The sequence below is a fragment of the Chamaea fasciata genome, unplaced genomic scaffold (assembly GCF_029207755.1).
Source record: "Chamaea fasciata isolate MVZ Bird 193981 ecotype frontalis unplaced genomic scaffold, bChaFas1.0.hap1 SCAF_9, whole genome shotgun sequence".
In the NCBI taxonomy this organism is placed as follows: domain Eukaryota; kingdom Metazoa; phylum Chordata; class Aves; order Passeriformes; family Sylviidae; genus Chamaea; species Chamaea fasciata.
In genome coordinates, this window is record NW_027094094.1 from 3569271 (window position 1) to 3592482 (window position 23212).

Consider the following 23212-nt stretch of genomic DNA (forward strand, 5'->3'; position numbering starts at 1 on the left):
GCCGGTGCGAGGGAAGGGGGATGGCAGCCCCCGCTCTGAGGGCCGGGGCTGCCGGTGCGAGGGAAGGGGGATGGCAGCCCTCGCTCTGAGGGCCGGGGGTGACGGTGCGAGGGACGGGGGATGGCAGCCCTCGCTCGGAGGGCCGGGGGTGCCGGTGCGAGGGAAGGGGGATGGCAGCCCTCGCTCGGAGGGCCGGGGGTGCCGGTGCGAGGGAAGGGGGATGGCAGCCCTCGCTCGGAGGGCCGGGGGTGCCGGTGCGAGGGAAGGGGGATGGCAGCCCTCGCTCGGAGGGCCGGGGGTGCCGGTGCGAGGGAAGGGGGATGGCAGCCCTCGCTCGGAGGGCCGGGGGTGCCGGTGCGAGGGAAGGGGGATGGCAGCCCTCGCTCGGAGGGCCGGGGGTGCCGGTGCGAGGGAAGGGGGATGGCAGCCCTCGCTCGGAGGGCCGGGGGTGCCGGTGCGAGGGAAGGGGGATGGCAGCCCTCGCTCGGAGGGCCGGGGGTGCCGGTGCGAGGGAAGGGCGATGGCAGCCCTCGCTCGGAGGGCCGGGGGTGCCGGTGCGAGGGACGGGGGATGGCAGCCCTCGCTCTGAGGGCCGGGGGGATGCGGCGGGCGGGGCCCGCGGGCACCGCCCCTGAGGACCGGGGGTGGGCGGGGCCCCGGCTTGCCGGCGCCCGCCAATGGGGAGCCCCCGCGCCAAGGGGAGGTGCCGCAGCGCGTGGGCGGTGGCTGCCATTCAGCCCCGATAGCCAATCGGCTGGTGCGGTTCGGTGACGTCAGCATGGAGGGGCGGGGCGGGGAGCGGTGACAGTGGCCCGCGGCCGCATCCGCCTCTCATCCGCGGGCCCCGGCACCGGCAGCACCTCCGGCACCGGCAGCACCTCCGGCACCTCCAGCACCTCCGGCACCTCCAGCAGCACCAGGTAGGGCCCGTCCGGCCCTCGGGAGCCGTTCCTGCCTCTCTCCGGGCCACCGTGCCCCGGTTCTGTCCCGCCGCAGCCGGCCCCGTCGGCAAGGCCCCGGGAGCGCTGTCGCTGTGCGGGCAGCGGGGGAGGTGACAGCCCGTCCTCTCCTCTGTGCCTGTGTCAGCCCCGCTCGGCGATGCCACATCCTTGTCTCTGAAGTGTCTTTGACCGTGGTCTTGGCGGGGATCTGGTATTTCACCACTGGGTTTATTGTCTTTTTTTTTTTTTTTTTTTTTTTTTTTTTGAGAAAAGAAGGCTCAGAGGGGACCTTATCCCTTTTTAGAGCTCCCTGAAAGGGGACTGTAGCCAGGTAGGGATCGGGCTCTTCTCGCAGGTGACAAGTGACAGGACGTGACGAAACGTGCTCAGTCTGTGCCAGAGGAGGTTCAGGTTTGACATCAGGAGGAAATTCTTCACTGAAAGGGTGATGTGACATTGGAAGGGGCTGCTCAGAGCGGTGGTGGAGTTCTCGTCCCTGGAGGCATCTAAAGAAGGTCTGGATGTGGCATTCAGTGCTCTGGGCTGGGGACAAGGTGGGGATTGGGCACAGGGTTGGACTCGGTGATCTCAGAGGTCTTTTCCAGCCTCAGTGATTCTGTGATCCCGCAATTCTTGTCTGCCAGCCTAATCCTGAGCTGTTCCTGCTGTGGTGCTGGTCTGCAGAGGCAGCTTGGCTTGTCCACACTGATGTCCCCCCAGCTTGTCCCCTTGAGTGTTCACCCATTTGGTTCAGCTGGTAGAGGCTGCAGGGTGGCCCTGATTCCTCTCTGCTCTATCAACGTGAACCTGAGTGTTTTCATGTGTCCAACAACATCCCCCACTTACCTTGGGGTGTTTTTCAGTGTCAGGTACATACAGCCATTCAAATTACCTGTGCAATCTGCAGGCTCCTGTCTGTGTGATCTTGCTCAACAGCTGAGCAAAGCTGTTCAAGTGATTTACAGCTGTGTTTTGAGTGGCTTTTCTATTCTGATGCAAGACTTCTTCCAGTTGGTGTAATGATTCCTGTACTGCCTGCTACAGTGCACCATCATATTTCTCACAGTGGTAGTGAGTTTATTTCATTTTGTTTGCTTGGGTTTTTTTTTCCTTATTATGCCCCTCCTCTTTCCTGAAAGTTCTGTTCACCTTGTGTTGCTGATCATCAACCCCAAATTTTCCCCCTCCTTTTAACTCCAGATTTATCTGTAATTCTCAGCTCTTCTCCATGTAATCTTCCACATCTTGGCTAAAGTGATGTGGCCTCACTAGCACAGTTTGCAGGGCAATTCCCTTCATGGAGGAAAAAGCCCCTTGAAAAAAATCTGATTAATATTTTCCAATATGCAGGAAGTAAAACAAGAACCTCAAACTGGGGACCTGTGATCCTTCATGCAGAGAGGTAACTCTGATACAGGGCAGATAAAGAGTTTAACTTCTTTGTACCTTTCATTTCAGCAATGTCTGGAAAATCTCCAAAATACAGAAGCTTGTGATAGGATTAGCTGCTCTGCCATGGAGGTGTGCCAGGGGCCAGGATGTCACAGACCAATTACATTTTAGGGGTTGAGCAGATTGAAATTTTGAGTCATCAATTTTTTTTTTCTTGCACAGAGAAGTATTTGTCTTTTTTGTTTGCAAAATCCTTGAGTAACAATCTTCAAAAGTATTAACACAAAGGGCTAATCTTTAACAACTGGAAACATGCCCTGAGTTGTGCAGCATTCATCTCTTGCTGGAATGGAGAACACTGACTCTTCCTGAACACTTGGATTTTGGTGGATGGAGAAAAAAAACCTTGGCTTGGGTTAGAAGTGAGGAGCAGCAAAGTAATACCTGAGGAGTCTGCTGAAAGAAATACCTCTTTGTTCAAGGCAACACATCAAGGGTGTGGATTTTTCCAAAATAAATTAGGGATAAATCCATGACTTAATACTTCTGTCTTCTGCAAGCAGCCTGAAATAACAGCACCCTTGTGTAAGCCATCCTTGCACCCTCCTGTTGGTATTCAATACCTGCATTTTGGGTAGGTTTTGCAGTCTGCTCCTGTTGGGTGGTGCAGCAGTGTCCAGGCTGCTCAGCTCTTCACTTTGCTGTGGAGTTTGTTACAGGGAAGCTGCATTTGGTAAGCAGAGCACTTCTTGTGATCTGTGATCCTCCTCTGGGGTTTAATCCTTTTGCCAGTCTGTAAGTGTGATGTTCTGTGAGGCCAGAAACCTGAGCTTTGGGAACTCTTGGCTCTCTGCTGTTGCCTGCTGTGGGAGGAACTTCCTCAAACAGCTTTCCAAGTGCCAACTCACGTCCTCTTCTCTGGGAAGCACTTTATATTGACTGAGGTGGCAGCATGGAGAAGGCATCAAAGTGCATTTGCCTCATGAAATCCTACCCTCAGGTTATCCCTAAGTGGTGAAAATACAAGGTTGTGTATTTGGGGGAAATTGCTGGGAAAATCCAGAGTGCTCTAATGATCATTAATAACTGTCATACTCTTACTTTCCATCTATTTTTTTGATCACAGAATCCCAGAAAAGGATTGGAAGGGACCTTAAAGCTCATCCTGTGCCACCCCCTGCCATGGGCAGGAACACCTTCCACTCTCTCATGTTGCTCCAAGTCCCATCCAACCTGGCCTTGGGCACTTTCCATGATATAGTCAATATCATGGAAGTTTGTGACATGATTTGTCTGATTTTCTACCAGCCTGGTAGAAAATGGGCATTTCAATAGAACAAGAAATTTGATTAACTTCCTTACTGTAGTTTATATGAGTAAATCAGAATTTAAGGCGCAGTGAAAAAGGAACACTTACAGGAAAAATGATGTAACTAGTTCCTAGACTTGCTGAGTCACAGACTTTAGTTCTCTTTCTCTTTCTGTAAGTGTAGAGAATAGAAAAAATGACTTCTGATGTTAATCCCACGTTAATTTATACTTCATATAACCTTTCTTGGCCGGATTGCAAAATTGTTGAGGAACCTGTAATCCTGGCAGTAAAACCACTTCAATTGTGTCAGACATTTCTTCTGAAGTATTCTTAGTGCTAATTATTAACTTTCTTTTTTTCCCCTCCAGATCTGTGTCAGAATTCCTGAAGTTCATCATGCTTTCCAAGCTCACCCGCTCCCAGAGCCTTGCTGTCCTCTGCCGAGGCCTCCACTCCTCTCTGAGCTCTGCCACCTCAGTTGCTCCTAAAAAAACCATCCAGGGGCCTCCTTCCTCTGAGTTAATCTTTGAACGTGAGGCCAAATATGGTGCCCACAACTATCACCCACTGCTTGTTGCTCTGGAAAGAGGAAAAGGTATTTTATTCCGGTTTTTCCTGGAGGTGTGTCTGTGTAGGTGAATGAGATCGTGGCAGAATGATTCAGACCTGATTGATTTCTGAATCTTTGTTGGTTTGTTGTTTTTTTTGGGTTTTTTTTTGGGGTGGGATTGAGATCATTGATGAAATAAAGTCAGCTAATTGTTTATTAGAGAGCTGGATCATTATGCATAAGGGCACCTGAAAAAATTGTGGTGTCTCTAAAATGATTTGAAGTGTTGATAATTTCCAGAAGAACTCAGCAAGAAAATTTCCAAGCAACTTAATTTCTTCTGTTACCTTGTGTGGAGAGGTTTAACAACAATGTGAACATGAAAAAGTGCATTGGAACCCTGTCTAAGTCCTTGTGGGCTGTTCATGTATTATCACTTAATTTAAATTTACTCTGGTCTTTAATTATGTTTGAGGAACCATTTTTGTTTTGTTTTGTGTCTTCTTTAATTTTGTTTACTGACTACAGGTTTGTTTTCCCAGGTGTTTACGTGTGGGATGTTGAAGGTAGGAAGTATTTTGACTTTCTGAGTGCTTACAGTGCAGTCAACCAAGGCCACTGTCACCCAAAAATCGTGGATGCTCTGAAAGCCCAGTCTGAAAAACTGACCCTGACATCCAGGGCATTCTACAATGATGTCCTTGGGGAATATGAGGAGCTGGTCACCAAAATGTTCAATTACAACAAAGTTCTTCCAATGAACACAGGTAAAGAAATGCTTTGTTTCCATTTTAGTTCTTCTCTCTGAGATTCAAGGCTTGTGTAACATTTTCTGCTGCACTGATGGCCTGTTTCATGGGTAAGACTGATAATGATACTGCTTTATCTTTTAGGAGTGGAAGCTGGAGAAACTGCCTGTAAACTGGCTCGGAAATGGGCCTACACCGTGAAAGGAATTCCAAAATACAAAGCCAAAATCATTTTTGCAGGTATGTAAAGTGTGTGCTATGAGTTGAGGATGTGGACATTGGGTTTACTGGGAGGCAGCCTGAAGTCACAGGGAAAGCACATCCAGTCCTCTACGCTCTTCTAATCACTTAAAGTGCAGTACTTTTTATTCCTCAGTTGTTGTTCCTGCATGACTTTTTTTATGGATTAATTCCTCAGATTGGTGTCACACCTCTCACAGATTGCACAACAGTGTTAATCTTCCCTCTTGGCTTCGCCTCCCAGGGCTTTTTCCTGCATTCTCCATGTCTTCCAGAAATTGGCATTAACCCAGTAAAGCCACACTGGAGCCTTCATCATATAATGAAAGTAAAAGCAGCATTGCTAAAGTAAATAATGAACCCTGATTCTCTGTTGGGATGTTTCCTCCCTTTACCTGCCTGCCCTGCTTGACTCTGTAACAGGGAGCAGGTACCAGGCCCTGAAGAGACTTCTGATTTTTTTAAACAAAAAATTTAAAAACTCATATACAAAAAAAAAATCTCTTATATTTAGTATTCTTTGGTTACAGATAAAAGCAATTTTGTCAATACTGGTTTTGTTTAATGGTTCTGTATTTTAGAAAACCTGCCAGAATAAAGTTTACTATTTAAATATGGCCTTTTTTTTTTCTTTTTGTAGCTGCAAATACTATTTTTAACTTTTGGTACATATAGTAGCCATAAATGTCATTAGGGAGCATTTATAAATTGCAGTACATAGCGGAATTTTGGTTTATGGTTTCTGGAAATGAAATGAGATTTTTTATCTTTTTTTTTTTCATATCTTCTGGAAATTCCTTGAAAAAAATATTTCTCCTTTTTTCTCTTCTCAATATATTTAATTTTGCTCTTCAGACAATTTTTAGTAAGTGTTTTCTCATTTTGACAAAGGGGATGTGCTCCCCATTTTGGCAGAAGAAAGCTCTTTTGGAGAGCTAAGAAATGATTTTGAACATCAGTTTAAAAAGAAGTTGACACAGACTCTTTGCTGGATAGTGAGCTGTGAAGGCACTGAACCCTTCATCTTCCTTAGTCTTATTAGCACCTTATTATTGATTAATGAGAATCTCTTGCTTCAACTGAATATTAAAATGAGGACATGATTGTCTTGGTAATGGACATGTTGGCTCCTGGACAATTTAACTGATGTTTCTGAATAAAATAGTGCAAATCACAATATTTTTAGATATGTAAATAGGTTCTTCTGGACCTTTGAAATGCACAGAAATGCATTTTCTGATTTGGGCTTACTGACAGCTTTATTTGTAGGACTTAAATTATTAATGATGTTTATTTTCCTCCCTACATTTTATAAGAAATAATTGCATTAAAGCTGAACATTATCAATAAAAAGATGTTACTGGAGTTATCTTCAGTTTTCCAGACTACCAACGAAACTTAAGGAAATGATTTTGTATAGTTGTCAGGTTTTAGGATGTAATTTCCTTTTGGTTTTTGATATATGCTTTTGAAATAGCAACAAGAGTGTATTTATGGCATCAATACAAAATAGCAACAATTAGGTGGGGGATGTTAATATCTTGTTAGATAACCCTTAAAATGCATCACCAAGTGGAAAGTGCGATGTCCTTTAAAGTGTTCTGGATCTTGGTCAGTTTTGCATCAATTTCCCCCCCCCCCCCCCTTTTTTTTTCCAGCTGGCAACTTCTGGGGCAGGACAATGTCTGCCATCTCCAGTTCTACTGACCCATCCAGCTATGATGGCTTTGGACCCTTCATGCCAGGATTTGAACTGATCCCATACAACGATCTACCAGCTCTTGAGGTATTTGACCATTTTTTGTTCTCTTGTATGAAGTCATTTTACAATGTCTCTTTGGTAAATAGCAAGAAAAATCAGAAGTTTATACTTTGAAATATGTGCTTTGACAGGAAGATATCTGTGAGTAGATGTATGTAAGGAATGTGTTTGTTATAATTATATATAGGAAATGTGGGTAAATTCTACTTTGGCTTTGATTTTCAGTTATGTTTTAGGATGTGAAAGGAAAACTACGTGATCTGTTTGATTTCCCAGCCACCTGGTCTAGTGGGAATGTCCCTGCCCGTGGCAAGAAGTGGGATGGGATGAGCTCTAAGGTCCCTGGTCCCTTCCCACCTAAACCATCCTGTGATTCTATCACTAGAATTCACTGCAGCTGCAAATATTTATTTCCAGTTTCACAGCATCCTTAAAACCATGCCAGGCTGCTGTTTCACTTTCACAAGCTCCTGAAATGCCAGTGATTCCCAATATTTCCCAGTGTTTTCTGAAATTAATCTTGTAGACAGCTGTTAAAGCTGTTGGGGAGGGGTGACATTGATTATGTACCATTTCTGTGAGTAAAAACCTCTGTTGCTGTTGGGTCTGCTTCACAAAAGTGAGTGGGCTTTGGAACTTGAGGGATTATAGGACAGAGCTGCTTTTCTCCTTGGAGCTGGGTTAGGGGACACAAAGGTCTGTCAGTGGGTTATGGCTGCAGTGTGGAAAAGCTTGTTCAGGTTTGAACCTACACCAGGCTGCCCATGGTGAAAGGCCTGCAAGTATTTAATGCCTTCATCAGAGCTGAATTCATTCTGCTCCTGGGGAAATGCTGAGAAAAGCTGCAGTAAATCCATGCTGGGAATCATTACATCTCTTGTGCCTTGTGGACTTCTAAAGCTTCTTGAACTTGATAGTGCAGGAATGTACCTGTGGACTTTGTTTTAAGGTAAAATGTTCTGGAGGGGCTTAATTCTTCTTTTTAAGGGAAGAGTTGGGCAATTGTTTGTATTGTATGGGGTAATACGAAACTGAGGATATTTCTGAGGTGATTTATGAACTGATCTGATAAACTGGTTGTCTGGGTTTGCAGTCTGCAAGGTTTGTACCTTCCCAAGCAAGCACAGCAGCTGATTTTCCACTGCCAGTGGTGACACAGTGTGGGAACTGAAGTGGCACTCAGAGAGAGCTGCCTGACAGGAATGCAGTCCTCATCTTTTGAGGAAGAACACCAGGGCTACAATCAGGTTCTGCTACATGTATTTTCTGTTATATGTCCTGAGTAAAAGCTTTTCCTTTTTGTCTCTCCTCTCCCTGTGCCCAATGTTGCAGCGAGCCCTCCAAGACCCCAACGTGGCAGCTTTCATGGTGGAACCCATCCAGGGGGAAGCAGGTGTGATTGTTCCTGACAAAGGCTATCTCACAGGAGTGAGGGACCTCTGCACAAAACACAATGTGAGAATTCACTGGGACATTAAACATTGAACACTTAACACTACACACTGTGTTTGCTGGTGGAACTTGTAAGGTCACCCTTCTGTGCAAGGTGTAGAACTCCATATGCTGTTAAATGATTTCTTTCAGTGGAATAATGCAGGGATACCTCTTGTGTTTCCTGGTAATATCTCACTAAAAAGTACTTCTTAGCAGTGCACGTTTTTCACTATTTTTTACTATTGTCACTGATTTAAGTTTCTAATTAATATTCGTCAACTGGATTTATTTTAGATTAATTTAATTTCTGATTTCTTTCCCACATTATAAGTTTCCAGTTACCATGGCTATTGCTGATCTGCGTAAGTGCTACCAAGAATCATTAACAGTAACAGGTCACAGAGTGAAACACTGAGGAAAATGGTTTAAAAATCAGTGGTCGCTGTTCCAACAGAAAATTTGCAAGTGCTACTCATAATTCTTTTCATATCTTCAAGGGAAGACTTTGACATATTATTAATAAAGTTGTCTTCATTATCGCTGTGACACCTCAAAAAAATTTGTATTGTTGGAATTGGGTTAGGAATGAGAGTAAAAGTAATTCTCTGTTCTGTTTGGATTTTTCTTCTCTTTAAAGGTACTGTTTATTGCTGATGAAATACAGACTGGTTTAGCCAGAACGGGGAAAATGCTGGCTGTTGACCATGAAAATGTGAGACCTGATATAATTCTTCTTGGAAAGGCCCTTTCTGGTGGCTTATACCCTGTGAGTACCAAAGAAATACCAATAATTTAAAGTAATACCAAATTACTCAAACATTTGTTGAATAAAATTTTTTTCGCTTAATCATCAACACTGAAAATCTGCCAGTTGGAAGAACAATAAATCTGATGTTTGTTGTACTTGGAAACTGTTGTTTGCAAGACTAACTATGATTTATGACCAGACAGTCCAACTTGAGAGAGACAAAATAATGGAATACCTAATACTACCTTTGTAGCTGAACAACTGGCATTGTTTCATTTGTCTGGCATGCCTGCATGGCTGATTTTATCCTCTTGGAGTGCCTTAAATTCCTGCTGATTAGGCTGGAAATTACAATGCCTTGAACTATTTTGGCCAACTGACAGGATTTCTGAGTTGTTAAAACCAAGTATTGATGCTTAAACTCTAGAAATAATATTCAGTTTGGAGAAATTCCCCTTAGCTGTGATTGCAAGTTGTGTTACCACTATAGCTAAGTGTATTTAAGGGATTAATTATGGGATTGTCAGATCTGGCTGGGAATGTAAATGTCATTTATCACTATAGGCTGAAAATTTCCTGAGCTCTGAGGGAAAGTTTGCTTCAGAGATACTAAAGGTTCCTTTTCTAAATATGTGAATTTCCTGCCCTTCCCATTTTAGGTCTCAGCAGTGCTGTGTGATGATGAAATTATGCTGACAATTAAACCTGGTGAACATGGATCCACATATGGAGGAAACCCATTAGCTTGCCGTGTGGCAATGGCAGCACTGGAGGTTTGTGTGTGGGCACAGAGATCTGGAATCCATATTTAAAAGGGTCTCATGATCTTTGCTTAAATAAATGGCATTATTTTTCATGCTATGAATAGAAATCTAGCTTTAAATAAGAATGGAAAATTGGTAGTGGTTATCTGTAGCTGCTAAAACAAATTTTTAATTTTTTACTGGAATGTGTCCTAATTTCTGTGTTCTTATGATCTTAATGTTTTAAATATGAAAATAAGATTTATCTAGGGGAAATTTCAAGGCAATTATGTAGATTTGGTCAAATACCTTCACTAATTTTGTGGAGACATTTAAGAAATTGGCTTATTTTACTATTATCAGCAGAAGCTGCTGCTCTGTGAGCTTGAGAACAGATATGGATCTCAAACAGAAATTACAGTGTCCTGTCCAGAAGGTGCAATTCAATTATTTTGTGGTTGCTTACTTGACTACACTGATGCAGGTCACACAGAAAACCTCATCACTACCCAGTAGTCAGACTTGGACAGATTAAGAGCTTTCAGAGGTTTATTGTTTACTTGCAAAATAACAACGAACAAAGAGCAATTAATTTAGAATAAAATTTGAAAGACATTATTGTTTCTTGTCGACATGAATGAGGGAAGGCTCAGTACCAACCTACTGGGACCTGCAGCCTGTGCAGGGACACTGTGGCTGCAACAGCTTTTGTGTCTCAGCAGGTTCAGTGTCATTATCCATCCTTCCCCATGCTACACAAAACAAATGCAGTGCCCTTCAGCTGACTGTGGATCTGACTTCTCTTTAGGTGATTGAAGAGGAAAATCTGGCAAAAAATGCAGAAATAATGGGTAATCTGCTAAGAAGTGAGCTCATGAAGACTCCATCTAATATTGTAACTGCTGTAAGAGGAAAAGGGCTCTTAAATGCAATCGTAATTCGGGAAACCAAAGGTGAGGAAATAAAATCAACTGCACAAACACAGTATGAAGTAATTTTCAACCTACATTGTAGGTAGGGGATGGCTTGTAGACATGAGGTTTGTGTTCAGAACATGGCTATAGTACTGTAGTATCCACTGAAAATTGATTTAAGTTACTGTGTGCCATTAAAAATAGGCTTTTTTAACTAAGAAAGGCCAAACAATTGTTTTTAAATTATTTGAACTCTTTTATGATTTGATAATGTTCAAATCTGATGGTGAATCTGTCTCCCAACTAATAAATACCTTTATATCTCCTCTTTGGAAGAGAACTGTCCACATCTGGAACACCAGTTCCTGCCAGGCTATGGGAGCATTGGCTGGGATTAGTTGTTTTCAGAAGAGTTAGAAGAGTGCAGTGAATACAGGAGGGTAGAAAGAAGAAAAAAGTTAATGATGGAGAACAAGTTTCTAGGGAGTAACACCTTGAATTATATCAGAAATCTGAATATCAAGGGATGAAGTGCTGCAGGAAGGTGGTGTCATTTTCCACAACGATGCGCTGAAATCCAGGTTACATAAACAAAACCTTTTCTGAAGTCCTGTCCACACGTTCCTTTACCTCCTCTTCACATTTTCCCCTTTAAAAAAATATTAATTATTCTTATTTTTAAAAATTTTAAAATTTATTCTCAAGTCTAACTGAGTGCCAGACAGAGCTGTGAAGGAGCAGAACTCTGTGTGCTGAGGCAAAGGGCACCTCTGGAGCAGTGTCACAGAGAGCTGCTCCGAGTGACCTGTCCCTTTGTGAACGCCCCGCATCCCCTCCCTGCCAGCCGGCAAACAGCACCGCGTGCTGCAGGTGTGACACCTCTTGTGCCGCGCTGGGAATGTCCTCAATGTCCTGGCTGATGTCCTCCCTCCCTCCCGTTGCAGACTACGATGCTTGGAAGGTGTGTCTGCGGCTCCGCGACAACGGGCTGCTGGCCAAGCCCACGCACGGCGACATCATCCGCCTGGCCCCGCCCCTCGTCATCAAGGAGGATGAAATCCGCGAGTCCATCGAAATCATCCACAAGACCATCCTGTCCTTCTGAAAACACGCCTCTTACACTCCGCCTGCTGACTGGTCCGAGGGCGTGTGTGGAAATGTGCGTGATGAAGGCCTGCTCTTGAAGCAAGCATCTCTCATTCCTTTTGTCTAAGAGGACTTGACTATTAAAACATAGCCGTGTCTTTAAATTATAACGGCTCTGTAGAAAATACAGAATGATTTTGAAGACTTCACAGTCTTGGAATACTTGGAAATAAAGTTCTGTATGTACTGAACGGCTAAGTTGGAATATTTGAGGGGAGATACCTATAGAAATCTGCTTAATTGTTATAAGTATTGGCCAAAGTTTAAAGTGTGATTTATATATATATTTTAGGTTGCCTTGCACTCTCATATCACTCTCCAAAACATGGCATTTGGCAATTTTTGCCTCTCAGCAAGATGTCTGTAGGATGGAAGCACTTACCATTGTGGGTGAATTTGTGTTTTTCACGTGCAGCTTGAAAAAAAAAATCTAATTCTGAAGGTTTGACAAACTGGGTGTTATGCTGGTGGACTCGAGAAGCATCGAGCTCTGTTCTGTGTGTACAATATTTTGATTGTATGACAAGAGATGCTGTTTTCAAGCCTGGTCTCAGTGTTTGGCTTTGCAATCTTGTAAAATAGATCTGAACATTTAGATCTGTTTTTACTATTACAAAACTTTGTATCATCTGGCTGATTATATTAAAACGTGTTTTGCATTAAAAAAATACGTTAATGTGCAATGAAAATACTGAGTCTTCAAAAAGAGCAAATCTCATAGAAACTTGGATTTTTCTTAGCTGAACTGAACCCCGATTCATTACACAGTGCAAAATGTTCCCTTTGCTGAGTGTAGGGGTTAAATACAGTCACATGTTCTTACTGTGAAGTGCTAAAAAATCCTTTGGGGTTTGGAAGGCACCTTAGTTCATGGCAGGGACCCAGTGTGGTGGTTGGGGTGACAGAACATTTTCCCTTCCTTTGGGTGAGACAGAAAAACGTGTGTCCAGGCTTAGGGCAAATTTTGGAAGGAAACCTCTGAACGGGGTTCCTCTGGAAGGTAAATTTAAGTGGCCCCTCCCCTAACTGGTTCAGGAAAAAAAAAATCCTTCGAGAAAAGTGGAAAAAGCTGTTGATATTCAACAAGCAAAGTGTTCACAAGCATTAAAAAACCGAATAACATTAAACAATAAAACCTCTCGTTGCTCTGAAGAGATGGCAAAATTGAGAAAGTCCTTGCTGTGGGCTGTAGCTCAGTTCACCCAGTCTCTTATGAGTCCCTCTGGTGCTGGAAAATGCCGTCCTGGGCCCCGGTGGGCCGCAGGTGTGAGATCCGGTGTTTTCCTGGGTTTAAACAGTTCCAAGAAAAAAAAACCAAAAAAAACAAAACACCCAAAAACCGTTCAGGGAACTTCTCTGCCTCAGCTAGCAAAAACTGACTGAAAAGCCAAGGAGAGCCCTCTGTCGCCGTCCGCCTAGTAGAAGAATGCGAGGCAGTGAGTACAGTTTCTTGCAAACAAACTCCGCGCTTCTTCTCTCGCCCTGTTCGCACTCGGAACCAGTCTGGAAGGTGCAGAACTTATTCCTGGGCTAAACACAAACCCCATAAAGCCACCCCAGGACGATGCGTCAGCTGCAGGTGAACACTGAGCTCCATTTGGAAAAGCCTCCTCGTTGCAAGGGCAGTGCATGGCCTCCTCCCATGTGGCAGTGGGACTGTTATCCTTAGGGACAGGGAAGGGTTGCATGTGCCCGGATAACCAGGACGAAGCAGCCAAGGAGAAGATCTGGAGTAAAGGGGGTGACAGAGTGCAGGAACAGCCCCTGTAACTGGATAGTGGAGGGGTGGGGAATGTGGGGAGCGTGTCGGAGGAATGGGGGCCAGGCGGGTCGGGAAGGCTGTGCCCGCCCAGGAGCGCGGCCAGTGGGGAAAGGAGGAGGGCCGCTGGGGATAAAAGGAGGCTGCGTCCCCCGAACCTTCCAGAAACCTCTCAGGCAGCCGGCTTGGTGAGCCTTCCGTGCATTCGACTAGAATTGATTTCTGCAGGGCTTCCCTGTCTCCTTTGTTGACACTGACATTTGGCAGAGTGGTTTTCCGCACGTTAGGAAAGAGATAAAAAATGCAGGAAGGTGTTGCCGAGGAAGTTTGACGTTGGTGAAAACTGGGCTTCTGTAACCCCACGGGCAAGGAGGGAAACACCTGAGAGAAACCACAGGGCAAACACTTATTGGACACTTTTCAGAGGCCCAAAAGGTGAATCACCAAAACCCTTGGCAGCACACAAGTTTACTTTTTTTGGAGTTACAAGGCTGGCAAGAGTCAAGGACGTGCTCGGGTCTGTTCGCCTGCCCCGGCTCTGCCACTGTTGTCTAATTGCCAAGAGGAGCTGTCGAGCAGAAGGTTCCCGTTTGTGTTTCGTTGCTTCCCTGTGCTCACTGTCAGCAAATTTCCTGCCACCCGTGTGAGATGCTGCCATTGTGCCCCTCAAGGCACAGAGCATTCTTTTCTTTCTGTGCAACAGCCACCTACATACCTAAAGTTTGTGTTTGTCCTTGCTTCAGTTCTTCTCTGGTTAAAGTTTGTTTGTTTTTTTTTTTTCCTTGAGAGGTGCTGTTTCCTACAGCTCTCTTGCTGTTTTGCAATTCCCTGCTTCCCCCATGCCCTCACTAATGCTGGGAAGAGCCAGTCAAGTTCACGTGGTTTGAGTGCTGTCCTGTACTTCATGCCCAGTATTGTGGAGGACTTTTTTTTGTTGTTGAAACTGTTTTGAAGTACAGCTTTGAAGCTGTTCCCCGTTTTTTTTTTTATTTGTGTAATAAAGAACTGTATGTAAAATTCTGTGACTTGCTTTCCTCATTTGCGCCCTGAGAATATTTGTCTGCTGATAAATTTGAACTCAGATCTTACCCAACCCACTTTCTGGTTGTAGTTTGAATAGGCCAAGACTTTTCAGAACCTGAGATTTTCTTCTTTTTTCTTTAGAACACCATTGTTGAATTTCTGAGCTTTTAATTTGTCTTTTAGTTGCTTCGTGAATCCAATTTTTTTTTGCAGGCTTATGAAAACCAGAGTATGTGTAGCCTTTCCCAAGATAAGTCATCCTAAATTGCCCTTATGTAATGATGGGGTAATTGAGTTTTCTGTTTTAACCTGAAAACTCTCTGGGCCTCTTCGAGTAAGCAAGGGCCAGGGTGTGTGTCTGGAACCAGAGCTAGAGCAGACAGAGGGTTTTGATGGTTTGGTTTGTTACAGTTCAATGCCAGAACAAGTACAAAATTAAATGTATTATTTCAAAAGTGAAGATAGATACAGAACGTCTCTTCCGAGAGACTAAGCCTGTCACCAGCCAAGCTCCAGTTCAGAAACAATAAGAACCGTGTTGGCAGCTGTTCGTGAGTTAGGAGGTGGAGCTGCATGGCCAAAGGGAACGTCAAAGCTCCTTTTCTTCTTCGGTGCAAAGTGACAAAATGATAGGCTATCAGAAAGCTCTGGAATGTTTTGTCTGTTTGGGGGGTTTACTTCATCATGGAAAGTGGTTTTTGTGTCTTCTGGCAATCCTAAACTGGCATTTGGCCAGTCGTCAGTGACACCGCTTAAACCTCTCAAACTCAAATACTGCTGCTTGTATACAACTAATGTGCTTGTAAAACCTGTCTCTGCTTTTGTTGTCTGGGATCTTAATTAGCCTTAGAAAATTTCTTCAGGGCTTTTATTCCCCAAAAAAAATGTAGACAGCTAAAGTGCCCTTGCCTGCTGAGTGCCAGAAATCCAGTGCTCTGGGGTTTGTACTTGTTCCACTGATTGCTCAAGTGGAGGTAGCTCAGCCAAAGGCTGCTGCTGAGCAAATCTTAATTTGAAGGAGACCAAACTGAAAATAATTTACAAATTAGTGTAATACACACGCTGAAATGTGCAAAGGAAATACATGTTTCATGAAATGAGTTTGGTTTTTGGATCGGAACTTTGTAGGTGGTGAAAAAGTGAAAAGTGCAATCTCAGAGAATGCCCTTTCTGAACCTTCCTAGCACATCTTTTTTTAACTTTGAATTAGGTAGAGATGCAAGTGTGGGAATGGCATTGCTTTTTTCTGGTATAATTGAAATTCACCTTTGAAATGGTGCTTCGAAGAGCTCTGTATTGCCTATCCAGTGACCCTAGTTTTCTTTAGCAAGAGCTGTACAGCAGTAAAACTTTATTTAAAGGTACAAATACGTAACTGCAAAATGTTGCTTTAAGAATTTGGCTGCAAAGGCTTGATCTGTCTCCATCATACCACTTGCACATATTTTCGTGAAGTAGTTTGTGATGTTTCTTTAAATCAGGTATTTGAAATGCTTTTCTAAATGAATAGTGACCCTGCCTTCAGTGCTGTGCAAACACGTCGAGGTAATCTAAGCACCCCAGAGCTAAGCCAGCATTCCTGGGGCACCCAGGGCAGCCCTTGGCTTCACTGGGTGCTTTGTTTGTGGAAATAATTCCCAATTGTGCTGGCACCTGTGCACTTTGGCAAGGGAAAAGCGTGGGTTTTGGCATGAAATCGTTAAATATATATACTGGCACAAAAAAGAAAAAATTACGGTGTTTGTGGGTAAATGTAAACCAAGATTTAAGGGCACCATGTGAGACACTGGGAGGCAAGAACCACACAGTGAACAGGGGGAGATGGGAAAACACACAATGCAGGGTTTCCTTTTTCTGCCCTTCCTGCTGGCAGTCTTAGGAATCATGCTTATGACATTGTCCTTGACCTGGGTTCTTTTCAGCTACAAAACCCGTGAATTTGTGTCATCAGACAGCATTTTCTAAAGTCAAGTAATCTATTTTGGTAATTCTTAATAGGACCCAAGTGCCTGGTGGTCATGGCCGGGTAAAGAGCTGCACATCTTGAACCTGTTAGAATTTTCCATGATGAAGCAATCTCTGTTTTGTCTTCTAACAACGATTGTTGGGGGAATGTGTTAAGTAGAAAAACAGGCCTTAGCTATTTCTTTGTTCTTTTTTAAGTTTTTGTTTCGTTTTTTTCTGCAGCTGCTTCTTCATCCTTTCCACCCTTCCAGCAGCAGATGGAGCCAGAAGCTCGGCTTTAAACTGAGAGTTTACTGCAGGGTGGAGAGTTTTTGGAGTTCGGGAGCTCCTGGGGGCTTGTTTTTGGGCATTACTGACACCAAACTGTGACACAAACTTCATTCTCAGCTCTGGGCACTGTCTCAGTGCATAACTCGTGCTGTCCATCCTGTGGCTAATCTTGAGTGAAGGGGAGTGTTAGAAGAATTTCTGTTCCTCTAGTGTGGCAAATACCCACCAATTCTGACTGATGGGGACATACGGACAGCTGAGGGGAAAAAAAAAGAGGCTTTCCTTCTCACATCACTGAGGTAGGGCAAATGAGAAGGTGGAGATTGGAGGCAGAATTTTAAGTAGACCTTTGAACTTGTGAACTGCTTTCCCTGGACCTCGCTGTCATGTTTCCATCCCAAGTGTGAGGCTTAACCAGTTGGAGCTGCTGTATTTGTGCAGTGAAAAGAGATGTTTTGCTGAACATTCCCTCAGCAGGAAAAGCAGCCGTGGGAAAAGCCATAACCAGATTAAAAACCCCTCATAGTACCCTGGTGGGAAGCTCTTGAAGCTTCTGAGTTGAGCATCACTTGTAAGGGGTCTTGAGGGTCACCAAATGCTTGCAAGTGGTAAGATTTCATGGAATCATTAAGGTTGTAGAAGATCTCCTAAGATCATCAAGTCCAACCTTGCTGCTTTGCCTGTCAGACACGGGGGTGTTATTGGGCGCCTTGCAGTTGGATTGCTCAGGGCACAAGGAAGAGCAGCTGGCTTAGGCCATGGGTTGGGAATGCTCCTTTTAATTTCCAGTTTAAGTTTTTGTGCTTTTCATTTCATTTTTGAGGCAGCCCAGCATGCTGAATGTACCGTGGTGCAGGTATGAGGTTACCATCAGGAATACACTTCAGTTGCTGTTTCTCTCGAAGCTTTCTGTCCCTCTGCTCAGGCTCGCTTGGAGAAATCCAAGCAGAGACTGTGCTGTCTGGAAAATCCCCAGGCTGTTATCGGCACTAGTCCAAACAAATATGGGTAGAAAGCAACTCCTACTCATTCCTGTATAATCCTAGTAATCTGCTATGATTTGGGCTGCAGAGAAAGCCCCTCAAGAGTATTGACCCTTGGCACAATGCGCAAACCAAACAAAGGCCTGGACCTTGGATGAACTCCCAGACCTTCCCTGGGTCTGACACATGGCAGACCTAATCTTCAAACTAATACAGTCATTAGGAAGAGCTGTGAAATGAGAAAGGGGAGTAATTACTCAGTTCCCAGTTTTCCATAGGTATTTCTAGCAGACACTGAGGCTGCCCTGCCTCAGATGAGCTGCGCTAGAGCCTGGCTTTGTGTAAGGAATAAAACTATGGCTCAAATTGGCTGTCCTGGGAGGAATGACACTGGTGTACTGCGGCGGCGCGTGTCTTCTCACGCCTGGCTAGCCCCGACACGTCCCCACAGGATCTTCGTGGGATCTTTGCTGCCGACTCGCCCTGTCGCTTTGCTCTGGTGGAGGAATGAAAGGCGGGACTCTCGGAGGCAACTGGAACTTCGGCTCTATTGATGGGAGGGGACCCTCGTCCTAAAGCCTGAGCCTCGGAGAGCCCCGGAGCCTGGGGAGGCAGGGGGTTTAACACAGGAGGTGGACACTCGGGGTGGGTACGCATACACCAATTAGGAGAGGAGGGGATTCGTTAACATAATAGACAATGACAATGACCATGAACTAAAGAGAGGGAGGGGAGAACTCTCCAACCGGCCAGTCACCTGGAAGCTCCTGTCGAAGCTTCCAGACCTGGGGGACAGGCCCTGGGTGACTGGCAGGGAGGGGGAATCTCCCTGAGGGATGACGGACAGCTACACAAGGAAAGGGTCGCCGGTCAGGGACTGTGACTGGGGAGACAAGGAGAGGCAGAGGGAGGCAGAGGGGGAGACGGCAACATGAGGGAGTTTAAAAATAGAACAGTACAGAACTGGGGTACATTGAACCAAAGTGCAGAAAATCGAGGGTACACCATACAACTGTAATACATTTAACATGATAGAAAACTTTTGCACCACCACAGTGTACGTTCCATCTGGCTCTTGTTGGCAAAAATGGCCAATGCCTGGTCAATGGAGTATTTGGCAATTAGGGCTGTGCTGAAGGAGGTTGGGCTCACACGGATGTGGTGGGCGTTTTGAAGTCATTTTCTTTCAGAAGTCATCCTAAGACCACTGAGGGAGAAGATGTCCAGGAGTGTTTCCCTTCATGCACCTGTGTTGGGATAAGAACATCTATTTTCCACTTTTCCTTAACAATCAGAAATCATTAAGTATGAATTACTTGGTGTTTTGAAAGCATTTCTGAATAATTTGTTGGTGGAACAGAAACGTTAATTTCCACCCCGATGGAGGCAGGAAAGCTGAGGAAAGCAAACTTCTACATATCAGAACAAGGGAAAAGTCAAAAAGGACAGGGAAAAATGAGGCTGTTGTATGAAAATACTGCTGTACTTCAAGCCCCTGCACCAGGCTGCCTGTTCCTAGGGGAGGCTCTGTGTGTGCATGGACCAGAGCCATGCAATTGGGACATTTTGTATCGTCTGCAATAACTATATAAATAGTTGTAACAGACTGCAGTAAATGCCAGGCAGTTGCTGCGCAAACACAGCCATGGCCTTGCTGATAGAATCTCCTCAATTTCTCCCTCTCATCTACAGGAACAGTTCCTTCATGTCAAGGCTAAAGGCAGTGTGAGAAAGGGACTGGTATTTGCATGCAGTGCAGTCTCAGCTGAAGAGCTCAGGTTTTAGTTCCCAGATCTGAAGTTAACCTTGGAGAGCACAAAAATTAAAACAAGATTAAGGCCAAGTGGGGTGGGTGTTCCTGTGCAGCCAAGCAGACCAGACCTGCATCACTAAAGACATCAGGTGACAACAGAGTGGCCTCTTCAAGCAAAGCTGCTTCTTGCTGGTGAAGGAGCTATTGAAAGAATATAATTTTGGATGGCCGTGCTCTTTGTGACCCTGTGGAGATGAATTGGGGTCATGTAATGGGGCTAAGGACTGGTACCACTATTTATGTCCACGGGTATGAGGTACAGCGTGTCATGAGGCAACCTGGATGAACTTCATCCCTGGCAGAGAGGGCCCCTTGTGCTTTCAGACCCCTTACAGGGAGTGGGAGGCCAGGGAACGCAGGGTGCTCAGACATGGATGGGGGTGGCTTTTTCCGAGTTGGAAGTCGCCACGGTGTATTTCACACAACATGGGTTTGAGAAGGAACATTTTGGTTTAATCTAGTCCTCTGCCCACACTGTTCTTCTGCAGGCTGGTGGGTGGTCACATGCTAAACCAATAGGAAGGAAATGAAAAGAAAAAGGGCTACCAACCATGGTGGTGTTTGGGACCTCCCTACCCATGTGGCACAACTTTCTTTGTCTCATTGTGCCTGGGCCAGCTCTGCCCATGCAACCCATACCGTGCCCTGGTGTGCCTGGAGCAGATGAGATCTCCATCCAGAAATGAAGGTAAAACTACTGAACAGAGTGAGAACAAGGCCTGGGGTGAAATCCAGCACTATTTGAGAAGTACTGGTGCCTGCCTTGCCTGCCTCCTGAGAGAGTCCTGAGGGTCTTCCTTTTCTTGGCAGAGCTAAAGTTTGGATCTTTGGAGAATGTGTTCTTGCAGTTTCAGAGAAAACTGGGATGTGATCAATATTTATGGAAAGAACAAGTAATGAGAATATGAAAATCTGGAATAGCTCAGGAAAAGGAAGCACCACTAACTGAGGTTGCACTGACTGATGAAGATGCTTTGCAAACACAGAATGTAAGTGCTGGCAGTGGCAGCAGATCACAAAGCTCCTTCCAGCCCCACTCTTCAGACTAGTGCTCTCTCCAAAACCTGGGGAGCATTTAAAAAATGTCCTTCCTTTGCCCAAGGGGGTCTGGGCTGTCGTCTCCCACTTCATTCCTCCCATGCCTCGATTCCTTGCTCTAATCACCCAGGCCCTGGAGTACTCTTTATTCTTTTTTTAAGATGTAGTGCATGCCCCTTCTCTCTTTATTAGGGCTAAATGCATCAACTGTTGGTGTTGATTCCAGATCAGGAAGATCATGCGGGGGTGGGCACTGGACATCTTGGTGATATGAAACCTCTGGAGGGGTTTGAATTAAACTGATTAAATGCAAATCTTAACTTTCTATTTATTAAAGGGTTCTTTTTTTCTCTCCTTTCCTTCCTTTCTCTTAATTCCTCCCTTTAAATGATAATAAAAGTAGGTACAGCTGGAGGTATTGAGGTATGTGGTGGGGAAGGAAGGGAGGTTAAAACAAGGAGAGGTAAGGAGAGACTAGGAGACCAGTTAGGGAAGAGGGAGGAGGAGAGTTTTAGGGTTTTTCTTCAAGGGGGTTACAGCAAGCCTGACCCTAAAGTCATCTCTTTCTCCAGGGGAAAGTACCTCTATCACTATCAGACCTAACAGGCTGCATCACTCACTTTTCCCTATCAACTAAAAAGATGGCAGGGTCTGGAGGAGTAAAGGAGGTACTGGTTGTGAGGTCAAAGCGCTGGCACAAGGGATGGCCGTGCCCATGGCCGAGCCTTTGTTGTTAGTTCTTCATCCCTGAGCCTGTGGGCAGACGGGTCCCGTTCAGATCCCTGCATTGCTGCTTTGACATCTCACCCGTCTGCCTCCGCGTGCTCCCTGCTTCCTGGACAAAGGCACAGTGCAGCATGGCAGCAGCTGTGCCTCTGGTCTCAGGGTCCAACCTCTTGGTCACTCTCCCATGATGAGGGTCTGCCGGAGAAGGAGGGGAAAGAGTTGAGCCCAGCTGAGCCAGCATCAGGCAGATCCTGGCAGTGGCTGCTCCTCTGCCTGTCCCGTGTCCGGCTCCTCAGTGGAGCTGAGGGCAAGAGGCACAGGCCAGAAGGGAGCCAGGCTTGTCGGGGCAGTCCCTAGGCTGGCACCGTGCTTGTGCCTGAGGCCTTGTGAGCTGGGAGGAGAAAAGCCAAAGGAGAGTCGAATCCCCATGGTGAGCATTTCCATCATGAACGGCTCTTGGTTCAGGCAACGCGGGCATTGGAAGCCGATGCCAGCATACAGAGCCAGTCTCTGGATGCATTGCCGGGGGAAGTGGGCGTCTTGGGCACGCGGGGCACCCCATGGTTTTGTAGGAGATGATGTCTTCCACGGTGCCCAGGCAGATGGTGCAGGTGTTATCCTGGCTTGGACGTGGCTGCAGTTTCTGCTGTGGGCTGTGCTCCCAGCAGAAGGGCCTGTGAGGAAGATGGAGGAGATGGGTGAGGGAAGGCGGCAAGTTCAGAGTCCTTTGGCTCTGCCGGCCACGTGGGTGTTGGAGCTGCGAGGGGAGCCCCAGGCCCTGTGTGGGTTCTGCCCCTGTGTGTGTCAGCTCGCTGGGAGCCGTCCCCGTGGGCTCCTGCCTTGCGTGGCCAATGCGGGTAGAAAGGGCTTGGAGATGAACGTGGGGGCTGCGAGGTGAGGACGGGCAGCCCTTACCTGTAGGCCCCAAAGCACTGGGTGACGCGTTGGCCGTCTGGGGCGCAGGGCGGGGCGGTCGCAGCCTGTCTGGCAGCAGGTGATGGTGGCCCCCATCTTGTAGCAAATGAAGCAGGTCTGGAAAGAGGACAGCAGCCCCCTGAGTGTCAGGACTGGGGCTTTGTGGTTGGTCTGCATGTGCAGACGGGGATCAGGATGTGGGCTGTGCTGGCTCAGAGGCCCCAGAGCCGCCTGTGCTTGAGGCTCCTGCATGTGCCAGCTCTGGGGCTTCTTTGCTGGGGAGCAGGAGGAGCTGCCAAAGCCTGACCTGGTGCAAAGATTTTGCCAGGTCCTTCTCACCTTCTTGGCTCCTTCTCTGATGATGCATCTGGTGTCCCCAGCGATATACTGTCAAGTCTTCTCTTGTGGGTAAAGCCTGCTGGCGAGGATCTGCAAAGCAGAGAAGGCCAAGAGCTTGTTAAGTCAGGAAGGCAGGGCTATCCTGGGCAGAAAACTAGAGGGAGCCCAAGAGAAGTCACTTGGCAGTAGGTGTGGACACAGAGCTTGAAGCTGACTCTCTTGTCCCCACAGATGTCGGTGTCCGCCTGGATCCGGTGGCACAACATGCACGCTGGTGAGAGAAAGTGCCCCGAGCATGAGCACCTCTGTGGGGCTGGGCAAGTGTCCGTTCAAGATCAGCTCCAGAGCCCTGCTGGGTGTGTGTGGTCCTGGCTGAAGGGCTGGGCGGGTGAGGCACGGGTGGCCCAGCAAGTGCCCAGCCTGGCCCTGGCTTTGTTTTTGCCTCTTTGG

The 23212-nt window shown here is 46.0% G+C and overlaps 2 protein-coding genes across 2 annotated transcripts; one reads left to right on the forward strand and one right to left on the reverse strand.

Moving 5' to 3' along the window:
• Nucleotides 1–800: 800 nt before the first annotated feature.
• On the forward strand, nucleotides 801–12613 carry OAT (ornithine aminotransferase). Its single transcript, XM_066190761.1, has 10 exons — nucleotides 801–920; nucleotides 4014–4240; nucleotides 4738–4962; nucleotides 5089–5184; nucleotides 6843–6970; nucleotides 8279–8401; nucleotides 9018–9146; nucleotides 9788–9901; nucleotides 10680–10824; nucleotides 11730–12613. The coding sequence occupies exons 2-10, from the start codon at nucleotides 4042–4044 to the stop codon at nucleotides 11888–11890; spliced, it is 1320 nt and encodes a 439-aa protein (XP_066046858.1). The 5' UTR covers nucleotides 801–920; nucleotides 4014–4041; the 3' UTR covers nucleotides 11891–12613.
• Nucleotides 12614–21585: 8972 nt separating this feature from the next.
• LOC136294133 (G2/M phase-specific E3 ubiquitin-protein ligase-like) lies at nucleotides 21586–22675 on the reverse strand. The gene is given in 5 exon segments (XM_066191615.1): nucleotides 21586–21713; nucleotides 21925–22051; nucleotides 22053–22182; nucleotides 22424–22474; nucleotides 22476–22675. Coding segments are annotated over 5 exon segments (636 nt in total).
• Nucleotides 22676–23212: the final 537 nt, after the last annotated feature.